The sequence below is a fragment of the Perca fluviatilis genome, chromosome 14, assembly GCF_010015445.1.
Source record: "Perca fluviatilis chromosome 14, GENO_Pfluv_1.0, whole genome shotgun sequence".
Classification (NCBI taxonomy): Eukaryota; Metazoa; Chordata; class Actinopteri; order Perciformes; family Percidae; genus Perca; species Perca fluviatilis.
The window spans coordinates 14,358,522-14,379,445 of NC_053125.1; the positions used below are offsets into that span (position 1 = coordinate 14,358,522).

The 20,924-nt window shown below is 40.1% G+C and overlaps 1 protein-coding gene across 30 annotated transcripts in view; it reads left to right on the top strand.

Moving 5' to 3' along the window:
- Positions 1 to 20,924, top strand: part of LOC120573639 (adhesion G protein-coupled receptor L3-like) — a 224,866-nt gene that overhangs the window by 151,810 nt on the left and 52,132 nt on the right. For 23 of the 30 annotated variants that reach the window (XM_039823490.1, XM_039823508.1, XM_039823510.1 and 20 more), the window contains 4 exons: positions 5,256 to 5,609; positions 9,960 to 10,063; positions 14,433 to 14,618; positions 16,697 to 16,735. In XM_039823490.1, coding sequence (XP_039679424.1) covers positions 5,256 to 5,609; positions 9,960 to 10,063; positions 14,433 to 14,618; positions 16,697 to 16,735 — 683 coding nt within the window. The remainder of the gene's footprint in view (positions 1 to 5,255; positions 5,610 to 9,959; positions 10,064 to 14,432; positions 14,619 to 16,696; positions 16,736 to 20,924) is intronic. The other 7 variants (XM_039823499.1, XM_039823502.1, XM_039823507.1 and 4 more) reach the window with 1 other exon arrangement.

The following is a 20,924-nucleotide window of genomic DNA, read 5'->3' on the forward strand; positions in this document are numbered from 1 at the left end:
TTTACTTTTATTTTTTTGTGCTCATCTCATGGAAAAGATATACAAGTTTGCTCAAGGACACTTTCTTCGTTTCCACTCATGCTCTCCATCTCGTGTGTGTGTGTGTGTGTGTCTTTGTGGGCGTATTTAACATGCTGCGTGTTGAAAAATAATTCAGCAGTGGGCTCAACGGGATCATGTGAAAGTATGGAATTACATTCTAGACATGGTTCCTGGTGACTTTGATTAACCTCATGCTGTGATGGCAATTTCCTCAAGCCATATTTCTCTGTACTGTCATATCACCCAGCATTAAAGAAGGTGCTGTGATAACTTGCATTAGTATTATTTACAAAGGATTGGTAAACTGAAATTATCTCATTATCTTTGAAATAGAGCTACGATAGCTGGATATTTGTCTTGGTATAATCATAATCATGAACATATTACTTATTAGAAACTTTAAAGCAAGAGTGTATAACATTTAAAAGAAGAAACGGCACATTCTTTTTCTTAGAAATGAAAAGTTCATAAGCAATGAAAAGCACCGTTGCTCATCGCTGTGCACTAAGGGGCTTAGCACTAAAGCTGTGCTTGGTCTGTAAATATTTAAATGTTTTTTTATCACAAATGTAAGACACAACTTACTACACCAGGAATATGTTTGTTAGGATTGGGTACCGAAATGCGGTGCCAATAGGGAACCGGTGCCGACGTAAACGGTAGTAACGAGACCGAATAAGAATGAAAGTTTCGGTGCCTCATTTCGGTGCTTGACTTTACACTACACCTGACAGCATGTAACGTTAGCCTACCTTTAGCTAGCAGCTGGATTAAACACCGGTAAAATGCTGACAGCTAACGTTAAACAGTGTAAAGTGTGACTGTATTTCACTGTGGAGGACTTCAACAGCGGGATGTAACAGTCTGCTCTGCAGCCGCAGCAGCTGCCGTTGTCGCAATTCATAGATATACAGTATGTTTATATGGTCGGAATTAAACCACACAGACGGCGCGTTCACTTGCAGCTGTCGTTGTCGGAATTAAACAACACAGACACAGCGTTCACTTAAAACAGGTAGCCTCGTGGTGCATTCACAGTAATTGTAAAATACCCTTTTCCCATCTGGGGTTCAACAGCTGAATTTACTGGTGAAATAAGTTATTGTTATAGTTATTACATTATTATTAAATCTTTAATTTTGACCATGGCCTTAGCAATAAACAAGTCACTGACTGTTGTTTACTACCCTTCTTTTTTTTCTTCATTTTTTTTTTTTTACTTTATTGAAAAGTACCGGTTCAGGCACCGGTTCAGGCACCGTTTAGGCACCGGCACCGTTTTAAAAGTATCGATTTAGCACCGGTATCAAAAAAAACAAAAAACGATACCGTTTGTAACTTGTGGTCCCATTCTGTTAGCAAGAGTCAGGTTGCATGAAAGCACCAAATTTATAATAATCTTAAGCATTTCAGTGAGCCAATGTTCTGTAGTCTGTCTAACGCTTGCGTTGTGGAATGGGTCCCGAAGCAGCAAATAGGCCTATGTCTCCTGGTAGGGTATGGTGTGTTTACTTCTTTGTGTTAAAACATGTTTAGATATAGGCTAGTGTACAAGAGGAGTCATAAAGTCAACAATCTAACTCAGAAATATCTGTTAAAATCTATGCAATGTGATTTGCCACCATAAGCTATTGGTCACCAGACCAAGAAAAGCTGTATAATAGCACCAAACCCCTGAGTTTACTGAACTGAGCAATAGTGCGCTTTATTATGCATGAATAGTGGTTTTCATTTGTATGAGGAAGAATGTGCCAATTTATCTTTCAAATGGTACTTAATCTCACTTTAAACCTATTCAGCTACTGGATTACACTGATATTTGTGTATAAAAAACTTAAAACCTGATGACGTAGGTAGTTAGGTAGGTAGGTAGGTAGGTAGATAGGTAGGTAGGTTATGATACATACATACATATATACATACATACATACAGCAGTACACAACGAAAATCACCATGAACAAAGAATACTGCAGGGAATCGATCAAAATCAAAAACACAGCCTAATATCAAAACACAAGTACAAATTGTTTATATAGTTTATTTTAAATTATATGTACAAAAGATGTATATAAGCTGGTGTCTTATTTATTAGCATGTCTTCCTATGAAACTATGGTTACTGCATCACATGTTCCTGTGCATTTTGGGAACCATAAGCAACAAAAACTCTCAGCAAAAGTCTTTCACAGTCAGAATTGCTCCTGTATCAGCCATCCTGACCAGTACAATTTCCCCCTTATCCTGATAGGCCTGTCTGCACACCTTTTTAGCCACTAGCTTATCTGAGCCTGTGCAAGGTGGCCTCTACTGACCTCAATATGAGCACTGAATTTCCAAGATCAGATTTCCATGAGGTACTCTAATAATGGTCTCCTTTACTATATGCACCACCAGCTGATTTCAATTATTCTAAAATTGATGCCTCTTCCCTTTACCAAGAGTTGGGGTAACATATTTGAGGTTATCATGGCTTCTCAAATACAGATGCATAAATAAGTTCTTTCATAAATAATCAAATAAATAGACTGGTGTCCTTGAAGATATTTTACCCTCCTATTTTCATGATCATTGCAGCCGAAGGGTTGCCGTGGCGCAGATTGATGATGATGTCTAGTAGTCGTTATAGAATGTAAATGGTGATGTCTCTGTGGCTGGTGGAAATGTTAAATACCTATTTGAGCATTCATGTGATTTGTTTAAAGCCCTGTTGATGGGTGGTAGTGTCAGTTTATGTTGGTTGATGTGTGGCTGCCGGTGTGTGAGCACGTGACTACGCTTTTGTGTTAGCTCATTGAAGCATTTGCATCCATATACACACATGTAATAGCATCTTCTCCAAGTTTTTTTTTTTTTTCATGCAACTGTGTACTTTGCTAATTTGTTTTTCTTTCTCTCTGTGAGAGATATTTTGAAGTTATACAACCTGCATTATCGGCAGTTGGGAGTGAAAAAGACACACTCCTTTTGTGCCTTTAGTGCCCATTGCAATTCAGCGAGATTCTTGTTATAGTTCCACTTTACTGATGGAGCACCTCCACAGTTGTGCCCAAGCTACCTGCGGATGTTAAAAACACAACAAACTCTTTTGTAAGCGAGAGAAAACAAATACTCAATCAGCCTGGAACTCTTGCTGCGGTGGCAACCTATTTAATCAACCTTGGCTGTCGTTGAATGCTGTTAAGTGTTGAATGCATTGACTGCTGATAGCGGCCTGGTTTGTGTCATTACAGCCTCCAGGCGCCTCCGCGATTCCCAAACAGTGGCACTAATTTATGCTTTCTTATTTCACCACTTTCAAATTCACCATGCAAAGAAATTGTCCGATTGCAAATTGAATCTCGCTGAACTGGATTTCAGCAGTGATGTCTGTTGTCTCAGCTCTCCGAATGTGTGATGTCCATTACACCTGCCAAACTAAAGTCGACCCTCATTAAATTTTGTTTTGCTCCCCTCTCATACAAAGATTGGGACCATTTGTCACTTCTGTCATTTTGATTGTATCTCTGCATTAGGCCAAGAAAAAAGAAAAAAAAAAAAACGCCTATCCCAAATTGCATTTTTGCAAAGGCCCAGATTGTGTGTCTGTGAGAAAGTGTTCTCCCATGGGAGCTCATTTAAAGGGTCTACAGCAAGCAGCCTTCCTGCAAAACCACACACAGTAATAAGATCATGACATATAGAAATGTCATCATACCCCTATTGAAAAATCTTTGTGTAAAAATAATGTGAATGTGTAACATAGAGTAATGCTCCTAAATATATTCCATAGGACACAGTTTCATAAAAAAAAAAATCCTGGTATGACCTCACAGTGTGTCCTCTGACCCTCTGTGGGGGGGAACAAAACACACACATTTTCTTAAAAAAAAGGGTGTTTTTTTTTTTTGGGGGGGTTTTTTTTCCACCCCACACCCAAGGAAGGGATATAAAGGGGACAGAATGGATGAGTAGATGGGATGATTGATGACAGGGAGTCGAGGAGGTGTATATGAATTTGAGTGGAAAGAGAAGGATTACTAAGCCAGTTCGTGGGTGCATCTCGGTATGTGTTGGTGTTATTATGATTGCCCTCTACGGCAACAGGGCAGGCAAACCGCGTCATTAGCAAGCACCCGCTGAAGTGTAACCACAGGGAGAACTCACATCCAGGAAATAGGTATATCATTTTGTCCCAGCTGACCCAGAAATAGCATGAAGCTATTGACTCGCAGAGATGTGCCCCTGTCAATAGCAACTTTTGGACTGCACAGCTGTGTGTGTGTGTGTGTGTGTGTGTGTGTGTGTGTGTGTTGTGTGTTTTTGTGTGTGTGTGTGCGTGTGTGTGTGATAGCGCGCTGATCGGGCCACATAAAGATATTTATGGCCGAGCACGACAAAAATCTCATTTTTTTCTCATACTAATGACACATGTACGTTTGTATGAGCCCGCTTTTTATTTTATTAAGCAACTGTAGGAAGGCAATTTGAAATGTCAACAGATGAGCGCATCAGCTCACACGGGACAACGAGCGCACGTTAATAAGCTGTTTAATTTAAAATGTTCAACGTGTTAACCTTTCCTGATTGCTTTGTTTCCGACCGTGATCAGAAAACCAGTACTGTGTGCAAGACTTAAACTTATTCCACCAACTCTTCTCTGGTCACATCTACACGTCTGCTTCCTCTTTCTATATCTCTCTGCCCACTTTCCACACACACACACACACACACACGCGCATTGAGCTCTCTTAAAGGAGCCGCAGCACCATTTTACAACAAATGCGTTACCACGCTGATGTGACCGAGCCCGACCCGAACATAATTTCTAAATATCTGTCCGAACCCAGCCCGTCAGGTCCTGTAGGCTCGGGTCAGGTATCCGCACTCTAGTGTGTCTGTGTGTGTGTGTGTGTGTCTGTGTGTGTGTTAGCATAACCAATGGGGGTCCAAAACTAGACACCATGCATGCCCATGCAAATCATACCTGCCAGTTCCAATTGATCCTGTTTTAACTATCTTTTCTTCAACACACAAATGGAAACGAGGGAAGAATAGAAGCCCTCCCCGCACACTGCAGTCTTTTTTTCAGCGGCACCAAAATAAATTTGCCTCTCAAGACATTAATGAAGTGTGACTGAAAAGAAAGACATTTACTCTCAGTCTCCTTTTTCCAACTGTATATTTTCCCAGAATCTGTCAGTTCACTTTGTTTCCTTTTTTTCCTCCTTTACCAGAAACGTCCTCCTCTGTAATGGTCTACATGGACACATCGACCATGACAACGAGGACCACCACTCGACCAACCACTGTTACTGTGACATCCACAACTGCCAGGACTACCACTACCAAGATGCCTGCCACAACAACTGCCATGGCTCAGTGGCCACAGACCGCATCCACAGTGGTGGCCCCTGTCCAGACGGTGGTGGAGGGTTTGGTCCCAGAAGACGAAGACAGGGTGCCGCCTTCCTCCAAGCTTCCCAACATCAGGGTGGAGTACTGCAATCCCCTGGTGATGATGGACATCTCCTGGCCCAAGACCAAGCAGGGTGTGGTGGCCAAGATGCCCTGTCCACCTGGAACCACAGGTAATGCAGATTTTGGTAATGTCAGATATTTTAAGGGAGTCTTATTTTTGTAGTTTGGGGCAGACTTTCTTTCAGTAATAACCCAAGTAGTTTTGGGAACACAGACATTGCTAAAATTAAGTTTGATAGTGCAAGGATGATGAGCAGGCAGAGCATCATCAAGTTTTAAACAAACCCAGAGGTTAGCTCCAGGTTATTTGGAAGATGGAATGAGAGCCATCCATTCTTCAATTTTTCGCAACTAATGTGGGTCTAAGTCATGATGGCAGCAGGTTAAATAAGCTCTGACATTCTTCTCCTAAGCCAGACCTTCCACCTGTACTTTGGGGGATCTCGAGGCATTTTCAAGCCAGTTGGAATATATAGCTCTCAAGTGTGCTTCAGGGTTGGGTACCGTTTGGATTTTTACGATTCCGATGCCGAACCGGTACTTTTAAAACAATTCCGATTCCTAACCGATTCTTGAAAAACTGAAAAATGACATCAAAGAAAGGCATTTCATGGGAGTTTTTTTTAAATTGAAAATGATTTAAACAATATATTAACATTTTAAAGTAATTAAATATATAATAAGTAAACCTAAGTCCCCTAACACATAACTACAATAATTTAACAAATAACAGTTACACTATTAACAAGTACCAACAAAATAAATGTTGAGTTGGTATGCCAACCAGCTTCAAACTTTAGCAGTTCTTTTGCAGAAAAATGACCATATTTGCCTTCTCTGGCAAGATAGGACACCTCTCCTGACTTATGGCATGTCCTGCATAGGAGAAAACTCTCTCAGACGGTGTCCAAGAGGTCTGTACACACCCAGGTAGGAGTTTGAAAGGGCAGACAATTTGGGGAGGCTGTCTCGCCTCCCCCACCACCAGGCTACAGGCTCTTGTCCTGAACGATAGACTAGCAGAGTAAGTGTAATGTTTACTAGCGATCACGTGCAGTCAGTTAATATGCTTTTCCGTCTGTTTTGGTGAGCCCAGCGGGAAAATATGCCATTTTAAAAGTAGCCTACATATACGGTAGGTAGCTAACGACTACAGAGAAAGTGGGATATTTTTACCTCCGTTTCGGAGCGTGTACAAAAAGCCGTCTATCAGCAGGGATTGTAGAGTGCGTGTCCGACAATAGCGCAGACACGCGCTTCACACCGCGAGCGGGCACGTGCACCACTCGGCAGAAAAAGTGTATGTTTGGATGTTTTTGGATGTATGTGTATGTCCTCTTTTGGATGTATGTGTATGTCATTCACTGTTTGGATGTATGTGTACGTGCTCATTTTTAAATGAGCTACCCAGGGATGTACAAAGAATTTCAGCCTTTGGCTGACAATAAAGTTGTATCGTATCGTATCGTAAAAGGGAGAAAGAAAAAAGAGTCTGCCGCTGTCCGGAGCGACAGAGGGAAAATATTTCAGTCGGAACTGAAATGAGGAACCGAAATTTGCGTTCTAATCCGGTCCGAATACTACCATAGTGGAACCGGGTTTCGGTACCCAACCCTAGCGTGCTTAGGATCTATCTCTAGTTAATAGGGTGAGTCTTGTTGCCCTACGAGGGAAACTCATTTTAGCCACTTATATCCAGGATGTCATTGTTTTAAGTCACTCTCCAGAGCTCATAACCTATAGTGAGGGTTGGAATGTAGATCCACAGTAAATTGAAAGTCTTCGCCAATCACTTCCTTATTCACCACAACAGTACAGCACTGCTGATGTTCCCCTCCCCACTGGACTCGTTCTTTGTCGTTGAAGTTGTCACTGTTGTAGTTGACGTTATAGCGTTGTCAGAGGTTTCCCAGCAATTATTTTGGCCAAAACTATGAAAATAAGTAAGGGGTGGCAATTTTTTTATAAAGCAGAATTTATACTTGACCCTGGACTTCTCACTACATACCTACAATCACATACTTTTTCATTTGTGCATTACTGTTTTCTGTTTATGTTTTATTTGTTGGTAGGTCAAAAACTCGTCTAAAACCTCAAACATTCAGTTTAAGAATGAAAAACTCTGTGAAATATACATGTTATTTTTTTATTCATCACTCTTTGATACTCTCAATACTCTCGTTAGTAGGAAGTTACTGTCAGGCTCCTACCTTGATGTTGGTCGCTGGTGTGTGTTCTGGTTTTTGTTTACTCTCCCCCTGCAACTCTCATCATCATGCTTCCTGTCCTCCCTCCTCACTCTTTACTCTTTATTCCTGACTCACTGATGCAAGGCTAAATATAGCTTAGCATTGCATCTGTATGGAAACTAGTACGATACGCCCATATTTATTTCCTGTCTCTCAGGATACTACTGGTGTAATTAATTAGTGGCTAAACACGTTTGTGTTCGGCACTTTGAAAGGGCTGTAGAGCTTTGTTTATCAGGCATCAGACCACTTGTTACTCTATATGTTGGTCCAGCTCTGTCTTTCTATCAATCCTAAGGGAATGAAGTCAAGTGTGTATTAAGATGAAGTCGATGTTGGCTGGCTCAGATATGAAAGCTATACCTCAGAAAGTAAGAATATCAGAGTTCTAATCAAGTAGTCAAAGGCTTTGATATTATAAGGTTGAAGATATCCCTAAATTCTTAAATTCTGAGATGAATCGTGAGAAAAAAATTAAAGTTTAAACTTAACTGAAAGGTAACATAGGAACCTTGATATTGTAGGTTTCTGCTGTCAGACCGTATTGTTGCATTAATAAAGCAACTCAGTGGTGGTAATACATTATTAAAACCAAAAGATGTAATGCAAGTCAGTGGTGTTAGAAATTGCAGAATGTGCCTTTTGTTTAGGAATTTTCTGAAACTTCCCTATCATCATTTTTAATAGAGAAAGTCACCCTAGACTTGTTAGTGACACTTCATCCTCAAATCTGGCTCAAAGCCTAAAAAAATCTGTTCATTTCATCAGTCAGCACACTGACACACACAAACACACACACACACACACTCATACATACAGGCTTCATTAATGGGCAACACAGGCACCCGCCGAGACCTCACTAACAGCCGTCATATGGCAAGATAAGAGGAACACATACCCCCACCTCCTCTCGGCACATTCTTCAAAGCCACTGCTCTTCAGACGACACTGCCAAGCAGAACACGACTGTTTGAGCTTCCTCTGCCACTCTTTGAAAGTTCCTCGAGCTCCCCTTCCATCTACCTCACTTCGCTTGCTGTCATTCTGTCTCCCCCTACACCCCTCCGACTCCCTCGCTTACTCCTTCCCTTTTCCATGCTCCTTCTCCTGCCTCACAATATAGGAGGAAATGCTGAGTCCCTTATCTTATAAACCCATCAAACATAAGGCTGTCCGAGGTGGACTGGGGAAGGAAATTATATGTCAATCAAAATTTATATCTCCTAATGCTGGTCGTCTCACCCTCCAACACACCCTCTCTCTAAGTACAACAAGGGCAATTTAATGTCAGCATGTAGCCTTGCTGATGTCTACTCTGAAAATATAGATGCAAGTTATTTGAAGTACATGGAAGAACAAGTCAAAGACACCCTTTGTTTTTGAATACCTTGCAATCATTGTATTGTTGGACAGATGTCCACAAAAAACTGTTGGTTTGTACTGTCCATTTCTTGATTAAGTGTATTTAATGTATTAATTGTGATTAATAAGGTTGACGCTAGGTATAGCATGGTCGGAGAGTCTTAACTGATGATGGTCACGCTGTCTAATTTGACTCAGTCTGGAGGTGTATTTATATTAAAGCCCAGATGGAATATTGTAAAACTGAATCACGTATCTGTCAGCAGAGACAGTTTCCTCAAACCAGCTTAATTGACCTTTCGTGACGAATTCAGCTATGGCAGACTTAATTGGCACCTATTTTGGTGTATTTTTCTCATGCAGGAGTTGAACTGTCACATGCAGACACTGTCTGACTTTTAATGATTATATACAGGCAGCGTCTGCCCTCAAGTGAAGCAACTTCATTTCAGTCCATATAAGATAAAACCATCCAATTACATTTTGCTACACCCATTAATTTAATTACTTAAGAATTGTGTTTCTTTTGGACGTCGCAGTTTATTTGGACAACTTTATAAAATAAGAAAAGTGCTTGAATTGAATTGGGCATTAGTTGGAAAGACTGAAAGCATTGTGTAATCCATCACTCTGTAATGGGGAAAAAAAAGAGTAAGAGAAAAGGAGAAAATGTGGGTAAGCTTGATTGTCTCCCAAGAGGTCTTTTAGAAACACACACACATAGACCGACATGTTACTAAACAGGTGCCACTGTAGCTATTCTTTCTGTACTGACATAGTTGTGTCTCTGGATGTAATACATTTGATGTCATTGTTCTTACTAAGCCGCTGTCTTTCTTCTCTCTCTAGGTGTGGCCTCATACCTGTGCGTGGGTCCAGAGGGATACTGGGACCCCCAGGGACCTGATTTTAGCAACTGTACCTCCCCTTGGGTCAACCTCATCAGCCAGAAGGTACCAAACTGCACAATTATAATAAGCAGAACTACTTAAAGTAACATCACAGTCGGTTTGAAAAGTGCTTTTTGTATTACTTTTCTGATCAGGAATCATCAAACATTTCTCCTTCAAATACAACCATAGAAAAACGCATACAGATGTAATGAATAATTTGGCACTGAGTTTAAATGTTATTTTGATGTGTAATTTGATTTTGTTTTTTACAGAACTGGGCACTTTTAGCCTGTTTAAAGTAACCACTGTTACCACAGCTCACAATGCAAATCAAGGGTGTATATATTGCTTTCACTCGGAGGGCTTTAGTTTTGTGTGTGTTTTCTCTTTTCGTCTTTGTCTCTTTTCTAACGAGTCAATTAATGCCGGGGATTAGCTGGAGGGTTCACTTAATTGAAGGGTTATGCTTGTGTGTGTATGTATGTGTGTGTTCGGCGTGGGTGGTTGGATGGGGGCAGAGTGATAACCAGTACCACAGCACCATAGTCTAATGGGCTGTTGTGGGTAACAACAGCTTATCCAGACCACTTTCTGTCCTACGGATACAGCAGTTTTTTTTTGCATTCCATACTTCTCAAGCACAAACAATTTGTTTCTCCTCCTCTAAATGTAAATGTTAATAGACTGCATTTATATAGCGCCTTTCTAGTCTTAACGACTACTCAAAGCGCTTTTACATAGTACAGGTACCATTCACACACACACACACGGACGAGGCTGCCATACAAGGTGCAACCTGCTCATCAGATAAACATTCACACACCGATTGCACAGCATCAGGAGCAAGGACACTTTGACATGGAACTGCAGGGCCAGGGATCGAACGACCGACCTTCCGATTGGCCGCTCTACCACCTGACCAGTAGCGAGAAAAACGAAAACAATCGGTGTTGCCTACACCGTGTTATCCTCCTGCTACAGTTTGCACCCAGGAGGCTGAAACAGGGCACGTTTTAAACATGCTTTTAGCCTTTTTAACATATTCGAAATGTCATTACAAGTGCCTACGCATGTGAAGTGATTCCTTCCGAGTGAACACATTGAATCTGACTGCAGTAGATGTGAAAGAAATGCATAAAAGTTGTGCTAATTCAGCTCTATTTAGTTCCAGTGTAGAGACAACAAGACGAGTGCTTCAGGACCGTCTACAAACTACAACACTGAAAAGAGATACAAAAATATTTTCTAAAATAGGCATATGCTTATTTTTTTAAACTAAGTGCTGTAGTACAACTAGCAGGAGACAAGTTAATAATAATTGAGGTAAGTTTGGAAACACTACCTTATTTAATCATTAAATTAATAAATATTTTTGTTGTATCTCTTTTCTGTGTTGTAGTTTGTAGACGCTCCCTAATTCTTGCTGTATCAACACCGGAACTAAATAGAGCTGAATTAGCACAACTTTCATGCATTTCTTTCACATCTACTGCAGTCAGATTCACTGTGTTCACTCGGAAGGAATCACTTCACATGGGTAGGCCCCTTGTAATGACATTTCTAACGTGCCCTGTTTCAGCCTCCTGGGTGCAAACTGTAGCAGGAGTATAACATGGTGTAGGCAACACCGATTGTTTTCGTTTTTTCTCGCTGCTCCAAATTTACAAAAAACAGAGCTACGTGTTGAAATCGACCGGAATTCTCCTTTAAGGGGAAGTTATTATGCAAAGCCCCATATAAAGCTTCCTATGTTTAAATCGGTAAGAGAATCAAATCAAAAGAGGAGAAGATTACTGCAAGTGAGGATCAGGGTTCCAGGTTATGAATTGCAGGCAATGTTGAAAATGTTCTCCCTTAAACTCATAGGGCCCTGAGGCGTGCGTGTTATAACACTTATGATCTACTCAACAGCACAAAGCTCAGCCCATTAAAGAAACGGCAGTTTGCAGATTTGGATGGAGAATGGCTGTTGGGGAATAAAATAGAAGAGAGAGAAATTATCAGGTGCATTTCTGTGCAGAACCGCACCATTTGAACGGTGCAATAAAGCTCCACTACAGGCTGCTGTTTGGAGAAATTAACTAGAGCACTGTCTTTTTGAACTTGCTACAGAGGCTGTTTTGCTGTGTTGTTTGCGTGGATTCAACAGTAATAGTGTGATTCTAATGTAGAATATTGCCTATTAAAATCTACAGAAGGAAGTGACAGTCAAGTAATGCATGTGTTATTTTAAAGCAAATCAGACTTCAGCAGTGTGTCTGTCGCTGTGGAGACGAGAAGACTTTAATGAAGATCAACGTGTCAGAGATCTGGAATACCCATCTGGCACTTTATTTTATATCTGGAGCCATTGTCCTGTATGTGGCACTGCTCATTACCAGATGGTTCGGTAGACAAAATGAGAAAGGAAGATATAGACAAAAAAGAGAAACAAATGACATTAGAGAGAGAGAGGGAGAGAGAGAGAGAGAGAGAGAGACAAGAGCTTATTAAGAGACAAGAGCAGGGAGGGAAAAGAGGAAAACATCTTCCTAAGACATGTTTCCCTTCATACACCTCTGTGAAGACCAATTTAAGCAGTGTAATTGGCTTGACTAATAAACTCACAGGCAATGATAGTAGGTGATGCAAGAGTAAGTCAGTACGGGCCTGTTTTCGTTGGTGTCACTGCGGTTTTGAGACTCATCTTACTGCACCTAGTCTATTAGTAAAACTGTGAACATAACTGACCTTTGAAAGATCAGACCAAAAGGGTGTTCTGCATTTAGTCAAGTGGATTGCACCTTTAAGTTATTTACTGTTTAAAATCAAGACCAACTATTACAAAACTTTTGTGTTATATGTCCCCATTCAATATCGATTTGATTAAATGTTGAATGGATTAGGGATATTTTAGTTAAGATACCAATTTTGCTCCGATATGAAAGAGATTCTCAGACAACTAATGCTGTAAATTGTACAAGGAACCCTCTCACCTGGTGCATTATTAAACATATACATGTGCACATTGAAAGTATTGGCCACAGAAGCTTTTTGTCCTTTTGCCACATTTCAGGCACTCAAACAGTAAAGATATAAAACTGTAATTTTTGCGAAGAATCTACAACAACGTTGGGACACAATTATAAAGTGAACGAAATTTATTGGATATTTGAAACCTTTTAAGCAAATAAAAACTGAAATATTGGAAGTGCAAAATTATTATTCAGCCCCTTAAGTTTTAGTTTTTCCTCACCAAAATTTAGGCAAACTTTGGAGCGTATTATAGCCCCCTTCCTGAAGGCCTATGACATGGTACCATTGATACCTTAGGTCATCTAGTTTCATATGGTACCAATAGCTTCACGCTAGCTTCAAAACCAAGCCCACCACAGCCTCTTAAAAACGGACATATTACACATAACATATTTTAATTTCATTTATTTTAATGCAGCCTGTAGCATCATGTGCTTCTTGGCCTTGGATGTTTTCATTAACTACTGTAGATACTGTACTAGCCCGATATGCTAACAGTTGCAGTTTACGTTAAAATACTCCTACAATCTCTTAGACTTTTTTTCTAAAATGCCAAATATTGTTCTTATTGGAGGCCCATGCACATCACTTCAGCATGTGGAGAAATTCATAGCCCAACAAACCTGTCAAGCCTTAGTTATGGTTGCAAAGCTGTGATTAAACTATGGCTGTTCGGTGGAGAGATTTTATTGACTGATTTTGTTTCGAGGAATGTCAGGTGAATTGTTTCTGGAGAGGAAATAGTAATGTGATAGAAAAAAGTGTGGTAATATTGGTAGAGTCTGTGTCAGAAATAAATGTTTGGGAAAGAAATGGAGGAGTAAAGTTAGGAAAAAAAACAGGAAAGGTCTGCAAAACAATATAATGTAAAGGTTTTTTTAAAGATTTACAACAACAAAAGAGAAATACTCAGAAATAATCGTTTCTTTTTTCAACATATCCCGAGACAAAAATCACACAAGCTTTCAACATAAGAAAAAATGAATTTCCAACAGGATCTCCCTCTGTGTGCAACACATACACTGCTTGCCCCAAGCTGCAGTGCTCCCCATTAGTTTCATAAAGGTGTAAGGCTATCTGGGGAAATTCCCTCAATAGTTGATTTCATAATTGCTTCCGGATACAATCTTGGCCCTAGTGTGCAATCAGAGTACCGTCTCGCCACAATAATTGCGTGCAATATTGCAGCAGTTGGGGAAAATGTACAGGCTAAATGGCATTCATTTTTAAGGGGCTGCACATTTGTGTATTGTAATTTGTCATGTTTTCCAGTGTGTAGGTTGGGTATAATAAGTGCATGCCGCAGTAGAAATAAATAAAGATATGAGGATTGTATGGATGTTTGTGTAGCTGCAGAGTTTTTGTAAATTAATTAGCTCCTACTTTCTGTTTTTGTCCTTTTTTTTTTTTTCAGCTAAAAGCTGGAGAGACGGCTGCTGTCATTGCCAGGGAGTTGGCGGAACAAACTAAGCGTAATCTTCAGGCAGGAGACATCACCTTCACAGTGAAGGCCATGGTTCAGCTGGTGGATCTCCTTGACGTGCAGCTGAGGAACCTCACGCCAGGTGGCAAAGATAGCGCAGCACGGAGCCTCAACAAGGTAGAGGAGGAAGAAATATCAGAACTTTGCTTTAAAAGAATATCCTGACTATCTAACAGGCTTGAAAACATGGCCTGCAGGAATAGTGATTTACTACCCTGCAATGATTTTACACAAAAGTGCCAGTTTGTAAGTCAGCGTTTTCTTTTTTTTTTTGTAACAAATTTGTATTGGTAAGTCAGCGTTTTCATTCTAATACCTAAACCTTTTTGAATTTCCAAAATGGAGGCCTACCTATCACATATCTTCAATCCAGTCAAATACCGTAGGTATTCTTTTAATGATCTGGAGCTGTCAGATTAAATGATATCCACCATTTTCAGAATTCAGTCCAGTGCATACTAAAATGCTCAGGCATATCTCTTACTCTAGTATAATGTATTATGCTTCCAATGTAACTTTGATGTAGTTTAAAAGATGTTATTCATATGTCATGCTCGTCAAAAGCACTACACGTGCACCATTTGATTTTTACTAATGGGACAGCGTACATTTTCATTGGGCTTGGATCTAAGCTGTGGGAGAGTTTTTCATTTTTGCTGAACCTGAAGCTAATGCATTTACTCCCCAATTCACAGCAGAGCACAGTAAGGGGCACTCAGGCAAAGCGAGCTAAAATAATACTTTCTGTCTGCTGAGCAGCCAACAGAAAAGCAAACATCAGTGAAATTTAAAATGTCACTCGTTAATTTGCTGGAGCGGCTTCACTTGTAGAAGAACATGAACACCTGTTCTCAGATAGTTTTTTCGGGACGTTTTTCTATTTCATTGCAGCAACAGACACAGATGCCTCCATTGAGATTTTAGTGCCAGTTTTCTCCAATGGAGAGGGGAGGCAGTAAAGATGGCCAGAAGGCCTCAGAAGGGAATGTGATAAGTACATTCACATTGAGGAGCAACTAGAGTTTATTGTACCTCTTGAAAAAGGGTCTCTCATAAAACGCAACATTCAAGATAGAGCCTACTGCTGTGATCGGGATTGCTGTTGAAGTCTTTAGTTTCTCTTGTAAAGATGAGGAAATGGCGCAAAGGAAAAAAAGCAGTTGGGTTAAGGGAAATGAAAAAAAGCTTGTTAAGCCATGATAATTTATTTAAGAGGTCATGGACTTCCTTTATAATTCTCTGTCCTCTGATAAACACTCCATTATGTATATTGTGCATCTATAGATAAAAATGGCCCTACATCTTTCCCTCGTGTTGGACTTCCTTTGCCAGTGAGAGCTCTCCACACAAAACACCGGAGCTCACGGAACCTCTCTCCTCTGGCAGTGGCTAGTGTTTACCTCCCGAGTTCAATCATTTTTACACAATCTGCAAAGAGCTTAGCGAATTAAAGATTTTCTTTTTGATAGCAAAGCACAATACTTTCTGCCAGCAGACAATGAAAGGATTGAGTTGGCAAATGGTGAGATCAGTGTCGTTTTCATGATCAAAGGGTAGCTGGCTAACCGTACGAATGGGAGCACTTCCAGAAGAGTGGGCTGTGATGTAGAGCAAGAGGCTCCTTTATGAGGAAATGGTACTCTTTGGAGCTAATCTGCATGGGATTTTGCATGGTACCAGAACCTAGCTGTTAAGCCACACAGTAGCTCTGTTGGCTACCTTGCTTGTATCAGAACTCAATTAAAATGATTCACTCTCCATGCAGTGCTAAGAGCGTTTCTTTGAGCCTGAGATTCCTGTCATATTTCAGTTATGCTAAATTGTTGTCAGCGCTATCTCTACTTCAATCACAGCAGAGGCTCAGAAGATAAATAGCTCTCAAAAAAATTTCTCAGGTGACAAAAATAAAATAATAATCTTGTAATCACCTTTAAGAGTGTCAAAAGGTGTATTCCCACATGTCTTATGTGTCTCATTTTATTGCAAATTAACATGAGTCTGCTGTTTTTCTAAAATACTCTATAATGAAATGTATACTAAATTTCACACAATTGATGAAAGCGATTGTTGCAGGAGTAAAAAAAAAGAATTCTCTCACTACTCTCAAATCTGTACTTTAAGCAGAGGAAATGTATTCAAGTGGAATAGTTTGAGCCGCTGACCTTTTGCTAACTTGCATTTTCTTTGGTTTGCAGCTGCAGAAAAGAGAACGCTCTTGCCGGTTTTATGTTCAGGTATTTGGACCAAATTTTCCCCTGTACCTACTCTTTATTCCCTCATTGTGGCAACTTTGCTTTCATTTTCACCATACAATTTTAAGTTTGACCTTTTGAAGTGGAAAACAGTTATATGTATATACATATATGTATATAAATATAAATATATGTGGTAATGCTAATGTTAAATCAAAGGGTCACATTTCGTTAGTATCATATCATTAACGCTGCATCCAAGTGAACATCAGTGCCTCAAACCTGCATTTATGAGTCATGTCATCATTGTCCCCTGCATGCATATGTATTGAAATTCTCCTTTCTCCTCTAATATGTTTGGTCTTAGCATGAGGCTGAGGATTTTCAAATGCTATCTATTGTGCATTTCTCATGTTTCTCAATCATTTTAAAAATGCCCTTAAACCACCACATCAGCACTGCTTTCCAATGAAATAGCCCACATAAGAGGATAGAATCAGTTAAAAATAAGGCTCTCAGGCATGTAACGCACTCCTACATTTCTCAGGAAAAAGAAGAAGAGCCAAAAGAAATGACCTCATTACACCAGCAAGTCAACTTCTAACTTCTAAGTCAGCCAAAGTCATGGCATGTTATGATTCTCCCTGATGCATAATACATGTGTGTCCTAATTTAGGAGGGGTCTCCATGGCTTCACTCAGCTATGTCCCTGGCTACGGAGTGATTTTGCTATCCCTGGGGTGACAATTTAACTGTCATCAAAATAAGTTCTACCTTGACAAGTGAACTATGTGATAAGTTGACAATCCTGTGTCCCATACAGATGGCTCCAATAAAGCTGCACATTAGAGACAGATGTTGTGTTATACAGAATGTGTGCTCTGTAGCGCTTATGTTAGGCAACATGTATTTGCCTCGATTCCACTGAGGCATGTCAGAAGGCACTTTGCTATGTATAGTCACACGTGTGCAAATTACATCCAACTGGAATATATGTTGGCATATGTTTGAGCGTGCTCACGTGCAGATGGGTTTGTAAGTGTGAGATTCTTACAGGATAATGCTGGTGGTACTGTGTATATATACACATATGAATAATCATGCACTTTTTTTTTAACAAATGCCATAGAAAGACCAACAATCAACCAAAACCAACATTGTCAATTGTCTGTATAGCCAAAGCCGGAAATGGGACATTCTTCTGTGCCATAGACCTCCATTGTCAACCAAAACAATGAAAAACATATTATTGAGCCACACTGTTACACTGACTGACACACAACTTAATTACAACGAACATGGGCAATGTAGTTTCTTTTGAGTCATGCACCATCCTGGTACCACAAATACTCACCAGTGCACCAAGTATGGATAAATCGGCGGCTCAAAATAGTCCCCAACAATAGACTCCTATTTGAGTAACTTTTCCTGAACACTACAATGTCTGCTGTTTTAGGAAATTTCTGGGCCCTTTTAAAAACTAAAACTATGCATTTGTGACCCCTTTCTTACACCTTCAGTAGGAACAAATGTGCCTGAGAAATTTGATAAGTATAAAGAGACATACTAACACATTGTTGGTTTCGGTCATTTCATGGGGTATGTTGACAGTAAAAACATAGAAAAACGCCTTGACTACTGACACGGTGCAAATCACAAGCTTAAGTTCATTCCAAAAAATGTATAAAAATCCATTTAAATAAGATTAAGAGTCGACAGACATGCCAGCATCTTTGTGAGGCAGTACACACAGCAGGGCTTTGAGCTAAATGTTTAAATGCTTATAATAGCAATATTAATATGCGGATGTTAAGCAGATATGGTGTTAACCATGTTCGCCATCTTATTTTTGCATGCTAACTCTTGCTAATTAACACTAAACAAAACAATTAGTTTGGCATAAATCAATCAACTGAACTGATAGCTGTTATTACAATTTATCCTGAGGGGAGACATTTCAGTAAAAAACTAAAACGTCAACCTGAGTAATTGGGCTTCATCCCACCATGAATGTCTGCTCAATTCACGGCAATCCAATAATTGTCGAGATGTTTCAGTCTGGAGTGGTAGACTGACAGATCAATATTGCCATTTCTAAAGCCACGCCACTGGCATGGCTAAAGAAAGCAAAAACAAAAAATGACACACAAATCCATACTCTCTTCCGATTTACACGCATCTGTATGCTTTCGCACCTGCATCTGGGTTCGTGTTTCCACAGTGTAGTACTGAGGGTGTATTGTACATGACCACACATGACTGTACACACTGCTCAGCTGTTTACCTCCTCCTCTGCTCCGTTCCCTCGCTGGGTTGACAAATTCAAACAGCACTGAAGAGCTTTCGCTTGACAAACCGCAATAATGGAGCAACATCTGTGGCCGTAGGTAAACACAGGCATTGACTGCACGCGCTGCCAGCCTTTGAGGGACTTTCATTGATTAGGGAAATTGGGCAATGTTTTCTCCAATGGGGCCCTGGTGGTTGACGTAAATGGGATTAGCAGAGGAATACAAAGCAAATGAGAGGTGCACCTGCCTCTGCTGTCCCTCTGCTCAGAGTCGGTGCTACAGACTTCAATAGCACTTTGGGAAAAGGCAGATTGTGTGAGTGCAGGTGTGGTTGTGGTAAAAGAGAACATAGTCCAAAATAAATCACCTGGCTTGAGGTTGATGTCTAAATGAGGTGAGTGATTCTCATCTTGATTGAGGGCTTCTGTCTTGTTTAAATGGTAAACAAGTAGATGACACTTGAATTCCACTGGTACTGAGGTCTTCATCTCGTTAGGATCGTCAGGGAATTTCAATACAAACCGATTCATTTCCTTTTTGAGTTACATATTCACAAGAATGCTGTATCTTTATTGATTGTTCATGAACAGCGATATCTGCCACACGTCATAGCCAATGGAATCCCACCCAACAGGATTTGGCCTTGATAAAGCTACAACCGTGTATGATGATCAACTCACTATGTTCTGCATTTCCCCTGCAGGGATGTTTCTCTGTTGTGCCCTTTGATTTGGAACAAACATGATGAAAATAGAGGCCTCCCTCCTGTGCCTTTTGGTCATAGTAATGGCAGCTTGTTTATAGGCAGTGACATTATGGTCCAATTACTGTGATTATGTCCGTCCATGTTGTACCAAGCCAAAGTCAAACACGCTAGCTTTGAATGGCTTTTTTCCCCTGGCATTTTTGTTTTAAAGCAGAAGATTTGGGATTTACAGTGAATACATTTTGCCATGCATAACCATATTTCAGCAACAAAAGAACAAAATAATATCATGGGCCTTAGTATGAGCCAAGTGAGGTGTAAAATACAGGGAGGATATTGAGGTCCGACCCCTCATTAAAATCACACCTTTGCATGCAAAGATAACTAGGGGGAGTGTCACAGCGCGGGCTGACCTTAGAGCAGGCGAAACGGAGGGAGGCTCCTCGTTCGGGAATGTAACGAGATGATAAAATTTCCCTTGTAGTCAATTTGTTGAAAGATGAAGATAACCACATCCACATAAAGAGAGGCCTCGTCCCATCTGGCCTGCAGGGCAGTTCTGCCTGAAAAATCTGTGTGAGCCGTTTCTGCTCAGTGGAGAGAGAGTGAAGGATTTCTCAAAAACACTCAGTAGTTTATTAATTTAGCATAATCTTCAGAAAATCTGTTTTAATTATATTTAAATTGTCTATTAATACACACACAGTAGACAGTAGTACACAGTAAATTCCTAATTCTCAACTAATAGCCCAGAAGCTCAAGTGGCTGGCACAAACCAATAAAGGCTGGGTAAAAGTTTTAATCCGGGTTGGAATTACCTGCACTCATTACCTCTCATGATAAATTCATCCTCATGCTGATTTTCTTAGCTCTAATTTCATCTTCGCAACAACAGAGACATGTCCTACTGACCAATCAGCTGCTACACGTTTCTCCTTTTAACAAAAGAAATTGTACCCCTTTACTAATTAATTCCAATTGCTTCTCCTATGCTGTTATTTTTTTTGAAAGCGATTTCAATTTTCGGCAATGAAACTCAACACCTCCTGTGACACATTTCATATTAAAAGCACACATAGCGAGGTGTAGAGCAGTGTGAGCTGAAACCTTATTTTCAAAGTATGTAATGTAATGTTTCAAATTTAAAAGCCTACCAGAAACTAGAGAAAGGATGCCCTTTGGCACTAGAATTCTTTTATTGTGAAACATCTGTGCAGTATTTGTTAAGTTAGCT